The sequence below is a fragment of the Carassius auratus genome, chromosome 16 (genome assembly GCF_003368295.1).
Source record: "Carassius auratus strain Wakin chromosome 16, ASM336829v1, whole genome shotgun sequence".
In the NCBI taxonomy this organism is placed as follows: Eukaryota; Metazoa; Chordata; class Actinopteri; order Cypriniformes; family Cyprinidae; genus Carassius; species Carassius auratus.
The window spans coordinates 6,869,178-6,886,304 of record NC_039258.1 but is presented as its reverse complement, the minus strand read 5'-3'; the positions used below and the strand labels follow the sequence as shown (position 1 = coordinate 6,886,304).

At 37.0% G+C, this 17,127-nt stretch overlaps 2 protein-coding genes across 4 annotated transcripts in view; one reads left to right on the top strand and one right to left on the bottom strand.

Annotated features, from left to right (window-relative positions):
* The window catches only part of osbpl10b (oxysterol binding protein-like 10b), a 41,485-nt gene extending 40,161 nt beyond the window's left edge, over positions 1 to 1,324 (top strand). For all 3 annotated transcript variants that reach the window (XM_026283686.1, XM_026283689.1, XM_026283687.1), the window contains one exon: positions 545 to 1,324. In XM_026283686.1, the coding sequence (XP_026139471.1) occupies positions 545 to 589 (45 nt within the window). In that variant the 3' untranslated portion in view covers positions 590 to 1,324. The remainder of the gene's footprint in view (positions 1 to 544) is intronic.
* Positions 1,325 to 2,722: 1,398 nt separating this feature from the next.
* The window catches only part of stt3b (STT3 oligosaccharyltransferase complex catalytic subunit B), a 40,868-nt gene continuing 26,463 nt past the window's right edge, over positions 2,723 to 17,127 (bottom strand). The window contains exons 6-16 of the mRNA XM_026283690.1: positions 13,146 to 13,244; positions 12,828 to 12,974; positions 11,293 to 11,341; positions 8,370 to 8,524; positions 7,334 to 7,545; positions 6,515 to 6,702; positions 6,265 to 6,436; positions 5,932 to 6,105; positions 5,380 to 5,493; positions 4,998 to 5,204; positions 2,723 to 4,384 (exon numbers count right to left, since the gene is read on the bottom strand). Of these exons, the coding sequence (XP_026139475.1) occupies positions 4,304 to 4,384; positions 4,998 to 5,204; positions 5,380 to 5,493; positions 5,932 to 6,105; positions 6,265 to 6,436; positions 6,515 to 6,702; positions 7,334 to 7,545; positions 8,370 to 8,524; positions 11,293 to 11,341; positions 12,828 to 12,974; positions 13,146 to 13,244 (1,598 nt within the window). The 3' untranslated portion in view covers positions 2,723 to 4,303. The remainder of the gene's footprint in view (positions 4,385 to 4,997; positions 5,205 to 5,379; positions 5,494 to 5,931; positions 6,106 to 6,264; positions 6,437 to 6,514; positions 6,703 to 7,333; positions 7,546 to 8,369; positions 8,525 to 11,292; positions 11,342 to 12,827; positions 12,975 to 13,145; positions 13,245 to 17,127) is intronic.

Sequence of the window (17,127 nt, the reverse complement as noted above, 5' to 3'; positions counted from 1 at the left end):
AAAGTTATTGTAAATAGACTTTAAATTACAGTTATTGTAAATAGAAAAAAAAAAAAATATATATATATATATATGCACACACACACACACAGTATATATGCACTTATATATTAGTGCTGCCAAATCAATTAATCATATCCAAAATGTTTGTGTATACGTAATACATACATTTATATGTATATATACAGTGAAAACACATACATTTATACATTTAAGAAATATATTTAATACATATTTCTACATGTCATGTGACTAATTGTTCTGGAAAAGTATGTCATATACAGTACATGTAAAGATTTCTTAAATATAGGTGTGTGTAATTTATATATATATATATATATATATAAATATAGAAATATTCTTATTAAATTTAGCACTTTATGGAGCGTTATGCGTCATGTCAGTGTATTTACAATGGGGCCAAATATTAATTTCCCTTCACTGTCCTGTCTTTCACGATTAGCTTCAAAGTCATGCAGGATATTGGTTCTCGAATCAGATCTAGCATATCTATTATTTGTTTCTGTCCTTAAATGGGCTGAAGGCGGACGGATGGGTGTACCACAGTCCTCTGTGGAAGGCGAAGTGAAGTCAAGCTGGAGCCACATGATCTGGGTCCGTCACAGACCTCCAGCCCTGCAGATGGGAGCGTCCATGTGAGCGAGGGGCTGGCCGACCAATGGGACTCGAGCAACAGGAAAAGACATTGATCCATTTCTCCAACTCAACTCATGGAGAATGCAAGGTGCCAAAAACTAAAAATGAGCTCGAGGGTGGTTTAAAGAAAAAAAGAAGAAAAAAAAAAAAACTCGAAAGCCCCTTTGGATAATGAAGATTTGGATGTGGAGGCCTGAACTGTGTGACCCGGTGCAATATCTTTATATTTGTATATTCATTCTGGTAATCAATACTGAGTAAAGTGATTTTCCACACAGGAGAGATGTAGCATCTGTATCAGAGTATAAATGTTATATAACTATTTTAGAACACCATAAAGGCAGATATTGATGCAAGCAGCATTCTGGGTATTCGAGAGCAGTGATGTATTCATGTTCAATAGAGCTCATCTCTCATGATCTTACCATTTTAATTGAATGACTGAATCAATCTTTCCATACGAGGACAGTACTGTGCTTGAACTTCCTGAAGAAAGAATAAAATGGATATTTAAAGGAATAGCTTTTAAAATCATGTGCAAATGTATTTTCCCCTCATGAGGATTTCGTAAGGTCAGTGATATGCATGCATTTTAGTCACTTCACTTTAAATTCAAGTTGGGTTCTAAAAAGTAGATCTTCAGGAGTTTGACCTTTTCACACGGTTTCATTTTTAACAACACAACTATTTTGTTTTGTTTGTTTTTTAAACCAAGAATCAAAAACTGTTTCTGCAGAATCAAATGCTGTTGGTGTTACTTGGCTCACATGGTCATATATATACACACAATAAAAAAAAAAAAAATATTGTATTTAATGCTAGTTGTTTTCAAATAAATCAGGAGATTAGACTATTTTTGCGCTCTAATTAGTAATTGTAATTTTTCAAATTAATTTGAAAATGTCCAAATATACATGGAAACATCATATAGTAATTAACAGGGTCACATGTAGACAACACAGAGCTTTTTCAATAGACAAGTTAGTTTGAGACCAAATGTTGGTTACTGAAACATACATTTCCCATAAAGAAAAATATTTGATTCTTGAGCAAGTTTAATGCAACCATGTGGTTAAATATATTAAATAATGCCAGTGTTGTATACGGACATTCAATGTTTAAAACGAGCTATGTAGTTCATTGTATGTTAGATACTGATTTATACATCATAATTCTTACAAAAATGCATTTAATTTACGATGTATCTAATGTAGTAAAGAGCAGTTGTCAGTTGCACATCCAAATCAGTTGATGTAAGAGTAAAGCCACAAATTCAGATATCACTAATCAGCTTCCCCCTCAGTATTTTCATGACTAGGACAAATGTGTGTAATATTTTTAAAACCAGCTGAACCACCACCAGTTACATAACTTGGTCCTTTTGTAACTTCCATAATAGGCTCAAAGTGTCTGGACTGAATGAAGACGAGTGTCTCGGAGCGTCTGACAGAGACTGATAATGCTGTATTAAAGCTGCTCTGGTTTCTGTGCCACTGAACACTGAGCTTGGATCAGAACACTGGCCATCAGCACACAAACGTTATAGATTATTAAAGTAGATTTCGGGTATATGAAAGCCAGTTTAGCATTTTTACGTGACATAATTTGCCCATTTTGACTGCAATTATACTGTGTGGTTGTAAAAAAAAAAGAAAAGAAAAAAAAGAATTCCATTTAAAAGGTATTAAAATGGAATTGTATTAATAAACATGAAAATCACATATTTCGTTTATACTATATTTTACTAGTTCTTTTTTTTATTTTTATTAATTTTTCTGAATGAATTGTGACTGCTCAGTGCTGTGACGTACTTTCACCGAATGATTCGACACGTTACGTAGAGCTCGACTGATTCGTTTAAAAACTTGAAGCTGTTCTGAAAGACGTCAGTCTTGAGCTGCTCCTCGATGTAATGTGCTGTGGCTGCCACCTAGAGGACACCTGCAGAGCAACACCGATGACTTACAGATGTAGAGGTTTTTACTCTTTCTATTAACAGTAGAAAAGATAATCCTTGACAAAATAAAAAAAAAGGTTGTGAGATTGCAAGCATGGATAAGGCAGGTTATTTCATCGAGTCTTTTAATCACAAATGGCATCAACTCATTCTTACAAACAGCATCTTTGACTTTCTCGCTCTTTTTTAATATTTTTATTTTATTTTACAATTTATGGAATAAATTTTCACTTGAAAAAAAAAAAACAAAAACAAAAAAACAACAACAGTTTTTGCTTTTCAGGATGAAAGGCTTCCTCTTCTCAACTTCAAACGCATTCTTAATAAATACCTTCCCCTAAGCTGCAGAGCCCTCCGAATAATATGGATATGTTATGGAGAAGAGGGTGAAAATCGATCAAATTTTCCTTCTAAATTTCTTACAAAAACAGATGAAGCAAAAGCAATACGCAAGGATGAAAACCAGAAAACAAACAAAGAGGGAAGTTTAAATGGCAGCCCAAAAGAACCGAGGAAAAAACCCACTGGATGTTTCCTTTTCAACCTAAAATAAAAAAATGATCGGAATATTCATACTAAAAATACGCACTCTCCACCTGCATGCTACTCAGTAGTGGATCCACATTAAGGTGAACTAAGACAAAGTGCATTCAGGCTAGTAATGCAGCATTTTATAAACCTACAACTAATTCAATTCACTCTTTGTCCTGACAGACAGTCGTTTAGGAAGGGGAGACAATTTTGATTTATAATTGGCCTAAGAAAAACATCCATAAGCATCTGTTTTTCACAAACGTGTGCACAGGAGATGCCAAACCACAGCGGCCCTCTGGACAAAACACATGAGCGACACAGGAAATAAAAGCCGATTTTCTTCATTTGAATTTAGAATTATTGCATAAAATCTTACAACCAATAGAAAAACGAAACAAAAAGCAAAAAAAAAAAAAAAAACATTCAAAATGATGTAACAAACAAAATCATTTATATTCAAAATCACCACAATAGTTAAACGTTACTAATAATCGCGTCCTTTGCGGTGACTGCCTCAGAAAGAGAGCCACAAAGAGCCCACTGCATTCTTTACATAGGAAACCGGGTTTATCAGATAACTGTTGAAACCAAGAGAGCATTTTAGGGGCTGTCGCACTGCAGACTGCTCCGTATTCCTCCGATTTTTACATATCTTTTATTTTTAAACCATTTTTTAGTCAAAAGGTTAACCATTTATTACAGACTCTGACAAAACAAAAAAAATCTCTTTGGTGCTCCAAGGTTCACTGAGCTTGATGAAATTCATATTTGTTGGTTGTTTTAGAATTCGGTTATAGATTATATTAAACTGTACCACAAAAATAGTGCGTGCCGTTTGAGACACGGGCAGAACTCTCGCTTCACCAGCACATTCAAGTACGAAAGAAAACTAAACAAAACAAAAAAACAGAACGCAAGAACAAAACTAAATCCAGAGTTGTTAGATCCCCATCCTCGAACCCATCATGGAACCTCCGTGTCGTCGTGGCGATCGCCGGACCAAAAGCCTCCAATCAAATGTTCTCAGGTGGGCGGCGCCAGACAACATGTTTGTTCTTCTTTTTTATTGGTGGATTACTTACTAGTTGCATTTGTCCTTGTCTTTTGTTTTCCTCTTTTTTTTTTTTCTCCGTTCTCAACGTTTTCATTCAATAGCTAAACAGACTTCTTGCTCAGTTTCTTGCCTTTTTTCAGAACCAGTTTGTTTTTGATGTATCCCCTCTTCCTCTTGGCTGTCTGTGAACCAAAGGAAACAAGTATATTTGAAACAACATACCCGAGTCATCAACATTCATAATGACAATTTGCCATTGGACACAATAGTACTATATCTCAAACAGACTATTGTGAAAATCGAGATCCAAGTAAATAAATGGAACTTTTCCTCAAATACTTGTGGTATTTAGTATTTAATTGTCATCTGGCTATTATCTTTCATAAACAATAGTTTTCTAAAAACAAGGGGGGAAAAAAAACGTATTTGTTGTTTTCTTTGTGTATGGATTACTTGGGTTGTTACAGACATCTGCTTAAAATTTTTATTATTATTATCATATAAATATGTATTATTATTGATATGATTAAAAAAGCTACATGGACATGGAAACCCTCAAACATGCGCTTTGTTCTTTTTAACATTAAAATATTTGATCAATTAATCCTTTGTGTTAACTAAGAACATTCCTTAAAACCGACCTTTTCAATTTACTATATACAATTTAATATGGTCTTAATACGAAATACCCCAATTAAGCTCTTTAAACGAACCGAAAGAACATAACAGATGTGAAATGATTGAAGTTTACACAGACACATCACAGATGTTTAAATGGAATCTAGAGGGAAGAACCTTTTTTGAGGTGTACTTCTGCTTGGCTGCGATGTTGCGGAGCTTGTGGTCCAGAGCCTGTCGGTTCTCCTGCTTCTTCACCCTGTAGATGCGTACCAGCCAGTGCTCGGAGGTGAACGCCTCCTCCAGGTGCTTCAGACGGATGTCCTTGTTGCCGATCTCTGCGTTCCGTGTCCGGTCAAATCCAGGAGGTGTGCGGAAATCCAGCTGGGGAAGGTGTTTTGGCATTAAGCGAGCGGCAAGAATTTGTCTATATGTGCATTATTACACTATCAGAGATAGCGACAGCTCAAAGATCAGCCTATGTTTTCCACCGCTGTCAGAAAACAATTACAACACTCTTGTGTATAGACCTAATGATTTACAGGGTAGCAACACTCACTTGCATTTCCCCGAAGCGGTAGTAAGACATCTTGTACATCAGGCAGTTGAGCAGGGTTGGAGAGCCGGCCTTATCCACTCTAAACTCCCCCTGCGGTGTGAAGTAATCACTTTCCTACGACAGAACAAAAAGTTTGAGGACTCATCTCTGACATATTTAACAGCAGAACACACCGTCACTTTCAAATGATCTCGGTTAATTTTTCAGAAAAAAAAAAAAGACATCTCAAACAACAGAAAATATGAAAATCACAAAAATAAAAGCATGTAAATGATGTATAATAACAGGAATATTTCTCATTGTGGGTGACCTGAAGCCAAACAACAGTAACGGTTCAAGACAGTGACAGTGGCACAAAGCGCTGCATTCATTGCTTTAGGAAGGATTCATTTCGAGTTCATGTGACAGCACACTAAAGCACAGAGCACCATCAGAACGCTAAAATCCTGTCAGAAAACCTCATTCCCTCTGTAGGACTGCCACAACTTCTTTGGCTATTTTCATGGGAAAAAACACATTACAAATTCAGCGAGAGAATAAATTGACACTGACCCGGATATCTTTAGGGTGCTCTCCCTCAGCAATGCGCACCATCCACAGGAATTTGTTAATGTCGTCGCCTGAATATCCAATCACTCCCCCAAAAATGATCAGGACGTAATCCACATCCAAGGACTTCATAATCTCATAGGCTGCACTCTCATTGGAGGACATGGCTTTACCGACCTGCAGAGGGAACGAACACTGAACGTGAGCTTTCATTGTCCTCAAGATGGCACTCCTGAGCTCAAGATACCAAAACAAATCAGTTACATCTTAGCGATTTAGAAAAAGCCACAATTTATTTCTAAAAAAACAGCAAGTTGGACAGTTGTCTGTCCTCACCAGTGCTATGTGGCTGTTATTCCACGTGTTGTTGTCCACCAGCGTGGTGCGGTTGGCCATGCCTGCGATCTGATACCCGTAGTCCCACCAGGACATGACTCGAACATGTTCATCTGTATTCTGCCTGAGCCAGTAATATGCTTCACGGAAATCATCCAGGATGTTGCGCGATCTGAGGGTAATGAATGAAGAAAACCTCTAAAGAATTCTTCTTTTAAACAAGAAACAGATGAGATGAAGGTGCTCTTACCCATCATGGTTGTATGAGGCCAGCACTACACTAGGACTGGAGTAAGCGTTGCTGGTGACCCACGTGCAGTGCACAGCAAACATCATCAAGAGCATCAGCATTAACATGGTAACGATGCTTTTGATGTTGGGGCCCAAACCCTCCTCTGGGCGGTCCTGCTCCGAAACATGCTTTCGGACTTTGCCGGCCTGCAAATGAACAAGTACATACCAATTAGACCAGACTGAATACAGATGAGCTACAAACAAGCTACCCATGAATCACCAAATCCTTTTTCACTAACAACAAAATAAACCAACACAGGGTCTTCAAAAAGGGTCTGTCAATTACTGGAAAAAAATAATAAATACAATTACTACTAAAAACAGCTTGATTTATATAAAAAAGAAAACGTTTGATTAAAACCAATTTGATTTAAATATGATTAATTATTAAAAAGATAAAACACAAGGTTTAATATTACACAACATCTCTCATAACATTTAAATAAAATTAATTTAATATATACACATAAGCGTGTATATATATATATATATATATATATATATATATATATATATATCACACACACACAATCTCTGTCAAAAAAAATAATAGCTTCAATAAATAGATTAGATTTAAAATCAGTTTTTATAAAATACAGTTATTATATCTTTACAATTATTATTAAGAATATACACTTTTTAATAGTATATAATATTATATTTGTAATTTAATCTAAGTTGCATTTAAATGGTACCATGCATATGTTACTATATGGCAGGCCTAAAATGCTACATGTATTCACCAAGCTGTACTAACCTTTGCCCCTTCACTGACCTTATCATAGAGGTTCCCCTGATTCCTCTTGTCATCCTCATCACTGCTGTCCTCAGCCGGCGGGTTCTCACGCTTCATGTCATCGCCCAGGTAGTGCTCGAACACACTGGAGAAGGCGATGGCTGAGAGCATGCACACCACTGGGGTGAGCGTCAGCATCAGACGCACCATCACACCGGCAAAGTACACCGCGCTGATGGCGTACAGAGCCACTAGAGGGCAACAGAAAACATTTATGATTCCAGCAGACAATGTGGAAGTGCAGTGTAGAATGAACGTTAATGAACTGCAGTGTAGTGTTTATAGTTCTGTACTGAATAATGACTCTAGAGAAATAATGAAAACACAGAAGTGGGCCTTTAAACATGTTGCAACATGTCGCCTGTTCACGTTCCCTTGTTTATTCTAGTAAAAAAAAACAAAAAAACTCAAGAACGCCATGACAGCAATTAAAAAATAAAGCAAACTCTTCTGGGGACTGAGACTAATTCAATGCATCCTGTTCTCCACGAATAAAAATACTCATAATAGACATCAGTGAGTGTTCTCAGGCATAAACAGGAAACAACTCGAAATTGTTCAGAATAAACAGCCTGCTGGCAGAAATCAACTCAAGGATGTTTAGTGGCACTTCTCAAACAACTTTTTTTTTTTTTTTTACAGAAAAGCTAAAGACATTTCAACTGACAACATTACATACATTTTCAATTCTATTATTATTTTTTTTTTTTTATAAACTAAGGATTTAAATGATTCCAAAGTAACTTGAATAACTTGAAATGAAAAAGACATAAGCTTGATTAAGCAATTTTATTTACCATCTCTTAAATGTATTTAGACATGTAAGTCACACAAGTTTGAATGGCACTGCATTAGAGATGTAATATAAAATCAATTTTCATCCGGAATCAAATAAAGCCAAAGCTTTTCTCAGGACTTTACATTTCTGAGCCATTTTTGCAATAACTTTAAACAATGAACTGAACTAAATGCAGACACATCATCTGGTAACATCAAGGATGTTAGACATGCTCACCAAAGACTCGCTCATCGTTGATGTTCTTGATGCAGAACCAGAGGCCTGCTGGGAAGGTGCAGACGAGGATGTGCAGGTCAAAGAAGAAGGAGACCCAGGTGGTGGGCTGATGCTCTGACACAGAGGCGATTATAGGGATGTGGATCTTTGCGTATCTGAGCACAGGAAGCAGGGAGGGCTTTGTTAACTAACTTACTTTGTTAAAAGTTGCAAATAAAACGAACCAGCATTGAAGGGATAAGTTCACCCAAAAATGAAATTCTATCATTAATTGCTCATCCTACTGTTATTCCAAACCCATAAGACCTTCATTCATCTTCGGAACACAAATTAAGATATGTTTGATGAAATCCGAGAGCTTTCTGACCCTGCACAGACAGCAACACATCTACCACGTTCAAGGCCCAGAAAGGTAGTAAGGACATCATTAAAATAGTCCATGTGACATCAAAGACTGACACTGAAGAGAAGTGTAAAATAAAGTTATTTTTGTTTTCTCTGCATACAAAAAGCATTCATGTAGTGTCATTAAATTACGGTTGAACCACTGATGTCACGTGGACTATTTTAATGATGTCATCACTACCTTTCTGGGCCTTAAACTTTTCAGCTGTGTTCCTGTCTATGCTCTCGGATTTCATCAAAAAATATCTGCATTTGTGTTCCAAAGACAAATGGATTTGGAATAACATGAGGTTGAGTAATTAATGACAGAATTTTCATTTCTGGGTGAACTATTCCTTTAAATTACTGCATAAACTACTGCAAAGCTGCCCTAACAACTACTACTGGCTAATACGATGCCTCTTGATATTTGACTAGCAGCTGACATAAACTGACAGGGCCTAGGTGACATCAGACAAAAAGATAAGTCATGTCAGAGGAAGAATGCACTTTTAATGAAAGATTATGAAGACAGTCAACCATTGTATATTTCGATTTCATACTGACTTGAAATCAGTTCAGTTCAGTCTGTGTCAGTTTTGAGTGCAAAGCGTCCACAACATCCACATCAAACCAACACTTTGAAGAATAAAGCCTATTATATATCAGCGAATTGCATTTCCAAAAAAAGTTTAACTCCCTAAGGGCTAAAGTTTGCTTTTCTAAAAAGAAAACTGATCCCAATAAGTGAAACAATGTCAAGACTCTGGACGGGCAGAGCGCAGAACAAGGGCTCATTTGTTGTGGAGTTGCTCTGCTGTTCGTCCTCTCAATTTTGCTGCATTACTGCGCTCAATTTTGGCGACTATCAGTGCTGTGATCATTATCTGGCGACCTGACCTTCTGTATCTGTGCGGACTGCGGCGCAGATGGCTGACTGTGCACAGTGAGAGCTCGACAGGACTGTGGGTCTCCCTGCAGAGCTGCTGCACCAGGGGAGTTACACATTTATGATTTTATGATGGGTGACGTATTACTGAGGGCAAAGAACAAGAAGCCGGCAAAAAAAATTAAATGGTTTATGGCTGAGAGGTAAAACCGTAAAACCCTTTTTAATTTTTTTTTATAGTTAATAGAAATTACGATACAAGGCTTATCACTAAACAAGAACCTGCCCTGTTGAGTGTGTTTGATCCACAGCTGTAGGATTTGTTTCACGGTGCACAGAGTCCTGAAAAGTTTTGTGCTAAATGTTGCATCAGTCGCTTTCACCGTACTTTGTGTACCACCCAATATACTCTGCCAGTGAGTGATATGAGCTTACGCTGTATATTAATTTTTTAAATGAGTAGTTTTTCATGCTGCTCAGAGAGCCAATGTGAAGCCGGCTGTTAATAAAACAGCAATACAATTACTTCAGGAACATTTCAGTGTTTTAGTAGCCTACATAAAGAATATGACATACAGTCCATACAAAATAAGTATTTACATGTAAATATACAAGTCTCAAGACATCTATCGAGAAAAGTTTGGGTCACCTTGAGTAACTTAAAAATCAAGAGAATCTTTGCCTGTTTTAAGGACCATTAAGATTTGCATTTTAACAAGTTTTAAGTACAAGCACATTTCTTCTTCAATAATCTATTTAATGCAAATAAATAAATAAATAAAATACTATTTGCACACAGTATGTTATACAATTGCTTATGCTAATCTGCATTCCCATTTAATAATAATAATAATAATAATAATAATCTGCCATTATTGATTCATAACAACATCTATAAATATTAATAGTAAAATATCTGGAATTTGTTTTTAAAGAATATCAATTATTTATTTTTTCACAGATTTACATTGGTTAAAGTTTGCAAGAGTGTGATAGTCAACTAGAACGCTTTGTTTAAAAAAAATAATAATAATAAATAAAATTTCATTAAAATTGACAGAATGAATGACATGAACAAAAAAATATTTTATTGTACATCTAAAAAAATAAATAGTGTCACTATTTTAAGGTCAAATTCTCACTTAAACCATTAACAACCAATTTTGCTTCAATAAACTCGTAATTTGCTGCTTATTAATAGTTAGTAAAGTACTGATTAAGCTTAGGCATTGTGTAAGATTAGGAATGTAGAATATGGTCACACAGAATGTGCTTTATAAGTACTAATAAAAAGCCAGTATGTTAATAATTGGCATGATAATAAGAATTTAGTTAATAGTGAGAATTTGAAAGTGCTACCCAAAAATTTCTTTTAACAAAAATTCTATTAACACGTGATTACATCAAGGCAAATAACAATTACAATTTGTCATCAGATACTATGAACTAGATGTGGGTTTTCAATGGCGGCGTGAATTAATGTCAACTGAAGGCAGCTACCGACAAAATCAGGTCTTTTATTGTTAAGCCGCTTTACAGGGTGTGCTAATGACCTATTAGCAACTTGCTCATACGATGGAACACACACACACACACACACACACACACATTAAAAAAGTATATGCAAAGTAAACTGTACGGCATACTTACCCTGTGTCCCAGAGAGAGTAAAAACGCCCACTCCAAGGAGCAATGTACCCTGAAAGCACATTAACATAACGGAGTCATTAAACGCAAACACACCGCACGCAAACCACCCAACCATTACTGACTCAAGAGCACTTTCAAGCAACTTCTGAGGAGCTGACGAGCTTGGATTACGTCCAGTGAACCTTAATACCACACATACAGCCGGCGACGTTTTCAATTAATCTACACCGCGAGTCTGCGCTCGGTTTGAAAAGCAGCGTGGCGAGCAGAGGGAAGTGCTTAATGAGATCTCAGAGGCCTGCTCCAGACGAGGCCCTGCAGCAGAAAGATTAATGAAAGCCCCGGGTGCGACGGGAATACAAGCAAATCACCCGGACTCCATATATACCGGCTGAGGTGCGGTGTTAAGAGGCTGAGGTCATAGTGTCACGCTGTATTCAGGTGAGAAGGCAGAAAATTGGATGTGATGGTGTGGATGGGTTTTTCTTTTTTCTCCATTCTTACTGAAAGATGTTTGGTTTGGATGATTTAGTCAAGGGCAAAATATAATTTAAGAATTTGCTATTCAAATGTCAGAATAAAATAAAAAGTGTTTCATAGTTCATCAGCGTTGTGTCCTCTACGTGACTAGTAAACAGCAATGAAGCTTTTTAATATCATGTTGAGAAAAACAACAGCAGCTTATTATTCCTCAAATCAGTCACGCAGTGTGACAATTTATTATGGTGCAATCTATTTACTGACAATCTAGCAAAATAATAAAACGTCTTCCAGTGACCTTTTGATACAGAGTGGGGTAAGAAATATCAATGGCTTAAGTTGTGACAAACCTTTAAACCAGCAAACAATACATCATTTTTAGTACATAAACATATATTTGATATATATGATGAACATGACAAAAGTGATATTGTTAAGCTACTAACGTTTATGCATGTTAAAGTAAGATTTATACATAGAAGGTAAATGACACTGAAGCAACATTTTATTTGTATTTAAATAAGTTACTTTTAGTCAACACTTGATTAAAAATGACTTAAGACAATGTAACAATATTTGATTTCAAATAAAAGTTCTTTTTTACCGTTGCATTAATCAATAAATCCTTCTAAAAAAAATTAGTTGCTACAAAAATATTAAGCCACATAACCATTTTTAACGCTGTTAAGAAATGTTTCTTGAGCACCAAATCAACATATGATTTCTGAAGCATCATATGACACTGAAGACTTGAAATAATGTCTACTAAAAATGTAGCTTTGTCATTATAGGAATAATTTAATGTTTACATGTTATAGATGCCTTCTAATTTCAGACAATAGCAAACATGACATATAATTAATAAATATCTATTTTTTTCCTCTCTCACTTGTTCTTGTCCAGAGGACATCTCAAGTGAAAATTGGAACAGTTTATCCCACTAGGACTAATTGAGGTTCAATCAAAGGCTTATTTAAACCAAGCCTAATTATTGTCTGGTCAAGAAAACTGTTGGTGGAATGGAATGGATTTAATTGTTGTGTTTTTGCACTCACCTGTGTAAGTCAGGTAAATGACAGTAAGGAAAACCACCCCCGCTGCCAGAGAAACGCCCAGAAAGAACAATGTCTGGAACTCCTGCCTGGTCAGTCTATCCTTCAGATACTGCAGAAAGGCGTAAGCCTGAAGCAGTGCAAATACACCTGCAAACACACACATGCACCATTAATCCACATACTCAACTTTGTCAGACTCTTTCTCAATGGTCATAAATTCCTGCTGCTCATCTAATGGCACATAAACCATTGCTCTTATGGGATGAGTTTATGGATTTGAGTTGATAGAGATGATCTGAGACCAGTGTCCAGTCTTACCTGCAGCAGCCATGTGCTCACTCGTCCTGATGGGCTGGAAGCCAACGAACGGGATCTGCATGGACAGCACCAACCCCACTATATAAAAAGTGCTGTAGGCTGAAATAGAAACAGAAAAAGAAATCAAAATTTATCTAAAGCAAAGATGTTTACCAGAACTATCAAACTTAGTGTCCCTAGATGGCCATTGTGATATGTCTCAATAAAAAGGGCTCTTACGTGAGCACTTAAAGGGATGGTTCACCAAAAATAAAGATAGTCAATATTGTCTCAACGCAATTATGTTCAACCCCATGTGACTTCAGTGGAACACAAAAGGAGTAATTCTGAAGAAAAATGTCCTCCAAGGAATTACAATGAATGGTGATAGATTGTCACACATATGTAAGTACACAAACAATGTATCCCGAAAGTTGACTTTGACTTGTGCACTTTATGATGTCAGGAACAACCCAAGGTCGAGTAAATCAGTAAATGTATTTTCTCTTATAAGGTGAACAATCCTTTATCACTGTGATGAACTGCTTATGAACCTCTATTTTAATGTTATTACAATGAAAAAAATAAAATCATCTACTAATCCGTAAATGTACCCTTTTTTTTCTTCTTTTACAAAGAAATTATTTTTATTCAGCAAGGGTACATTAAATAGGTCCAAAAAAACAGTAAAATGTATTTACAATACTACAAAAGTGTTAAATTAAGTTTTTTAAAAACTTGCTATTCATAAAGTGATCATGAAAAAAAAAAAACGTTGTGGTTTCCGAAATAATATTTCCACTGTTCTGTACCACTTCGCACTCTCTCAAAATCTGCATTGAGGCACTCTTAATATTGTTATTTTCCCATGATTAATTGCCTGGGCTTTTCTCCCCATTTGCAAATTGCTGTGAGTAAAAGAGTCTGCTAAGTAAATGAATTTAAAAAAGTCTCTTTAAAGAACCACCACAATTTGACTGCAGAAGAAGCTATTGAGTTCATTGCAGTTTTGTTCTGGATTTACAATTGTCCAATGACAGCAGTGGAATGTGGGTCTGCCTGAAGCAGAACGGGGTTGTGTAGGGAGACTAGAGGCCTCGAATGTCCCCAAATGCCATCTAATCTGTGCTCCCGTCCCAGCAATACAAGTGCAGTTGAGTAAAAGAGTCAAACAACAACAAAAATTGTACTAAAAGATGCACACTCTTATTTTGGATCAAGAAACGTCCACTTTGAAAGGAAGCGGTTATATATCACAACAAATAAACTATTTTAATGCACAATATACATACAGTATTAATCCTCTTTTTCTAAACCAGATATCAAAGTTTTCTTATTAGCCAAAAATGACAAATACTGCACAATAAAACAAAACGGAGAGAAACGCTGACACGCCAGTGACGGAGAGCAGTCATGCCTAGAAGAATGACAACCGTAACAGTCTGTCACCTGTGCAACACTTGACTGACAGATTCGTGAAGTGGACCACTACCTGAGAGACAGGTGTTGACAGCCTGTCAGAAGAGAGTGTCCAAAACACAATGGTGCGAGTGTGTGTACATGAGACGGTGATACAGCTGCGCAGTAGAGGAAACTGAAGCCGCTTGTGACAGAGCAACTACATGAGCTGTCAGCCTTTGAGAAGCATCAATTAAGGGCCAAACCAGACCATCTTCACTCTAAAACGGGATGCTCTAATAAGACAGTACACACCTAAGACTCCAGACATGCACACACACACACAAAAAAACAAAACCATAGCATTTTCTCATCCGTGGACAGTTGACGGGCGGTTTTGTAAAATAAACTCTCAAAAGGAATTGGAAAAAGAGCAGAGATTAAGAGTTAAAAAGGGCTGATCTAACTAGTGACGAAAACGAAAGGTCTGGAGTCCAAAAAATGGCTTTCTGAATATCTAGTTCTGGAACTTACTACCTGGAAGTGGAACTACACACTTTTCCTTTCGCATTGGCACCTACAGTAGGTACCCTGTGGTGACGCAATCTAGTTGTGTCGTTTCTGTGCACCACACAATAGCAGCAACAACAAAGGACAACGATGGAAGATGCCAGGATTGGAGCTGCGCTTTTGTTACTCTTTGGATACTGTTGGTTTTATGTTGTCAACATGAAGGATGGAGAGGAGACATGCAAATCTGAGACGATAGAAAGAACAAAGAATATTCTGACAACTCGAAATCTCTCTGGATGTCGACTACGCGAGTTTCAGCAACTTCAGAAATATTCTGACAAGTTGGACTACTTCTGAAGTTTCTGAAACGTGCATTACTTCCTGCAGCGTGAAAGCAGCTAATATATCCATAGTATCGGACTAAAATCTGGCCTACATCTCCACTTATTCTAGCCAAGAATCAACAGTTCTTAGTTCTACGCAAAAGAAAATAAAACCAACAGCTTTAACCATGTGTGTTCTTCATGTCACCCTGGTGCATAAACAATGTATGTCAGTTGCACCATGCAGATACATTATTTTGATTCAGATCAAAGTGTAAACAACATAGAAAATGTTGCACGTGGCGCAGCTGACTCAGAACAGCATACATTGTTTATGTTCAGTGGATACTCTCCGAAATCCACCAGGGTGATGCAGAAGAGATAAATTGTTGAATAAGAATTTTTAACAACGAGAATAACAATAGAATTTTTTTGCGTACAAAATGTCCTTACTACGTTTCTGGATCGTGGTAATTCCATTGCTGTCTATGGGAGGGTCAGAGAGCTCTTAGAATTCATCAAAATTATCTTAATTTGTGTTCTGAAGATGAACGGAGGTCTTACAGGTTTGGAAGGATATGATGGTGAGTAATTAATGACAATTATCATTTTTGGGTGAATTATCCCTATAAATGAAAGTCTGGGTCTCAATTAAGGGTTTGTACAGTAAATATCCTAGAAATCAATAGACACATTTTTTGTTTTATTTTAATGTAATGGACAAAGACTACCGAACTTCAACTGCAATACACTACATTACACTTCAAAAGCTGGGGGTCAGAAAGAATCTTTTTCCAAAAGAAATACTTTGATTCAAGCAAGGGTGCATTAAACCGAGTACAGAGATTTACATGGTTAACAAACATCTCCATTGCAATACTGTGTACTTTGAACTTTCCATTCAAAGAATCTTGAAAAATATTCCACAAAAATGTTAATCTGCATAACTGATGCCCTGATATTCAAGAAATGTTTCTTGAGCACCAAACTAGCACATCACATTCACTTCTGAAGGATCACGTGGCACTGACAACACTTGTCCGATGCATTCGGCACACAAAATTGGAAACACTTCAGGAGTTTTGAAGTCATCATTGGATTGGTTGAATTATACGGGACCTCCGGGAGACGTATGTGTTGCGTTCTTTAACATTCCGCCTGGAAACAAAGATGCTGTAATGCAAAACCCCATCGTCACAGAAGAAAGCCGTAGTGTTTACAACTACGACAATGAGCACTTTTCAGGATCAACTAAATGCTGGATTCTCAAAATGATGTCCTCATGGGCCATTTTGTGGCCAAGACATATATTAACAGTCATTAAATAGACTTTTACCATTATGTCTGAGGCTAGCAAAGCAGATGTCACTCTAGGAGGAGACAGCAAGGTGAAACAGAAACGCAATAACCAGATCCCACTGGTTTTACACCATTCTCCATTCATCTCTGAACATGACTGCTGTTCTTTGTCCAAGCCCCGGCCCCATAAACCGAGAGCAGTGCTACTTAATCTAATCACTATGATCTATTAGGAGAGGTGGCAGTGATCCTCCATGTGGAGTCGGGCCATGGCAAATGTGTAGTGGGACCTGCGGCAAGTGCAAGAACTTTCCAGAACGGAGTTAATACCCAGCATCCATCAGTAGTGCACTTTGCACAGGGCAGCTGCTGCAGAGTGGGAGGGGCTAATAAAGATTTAAACAAAATCAGCCCAGTGGCACAAGGCCCCATTCTTTTATCAGAGTGCTCACTCAGAAGTCTCACAAAAG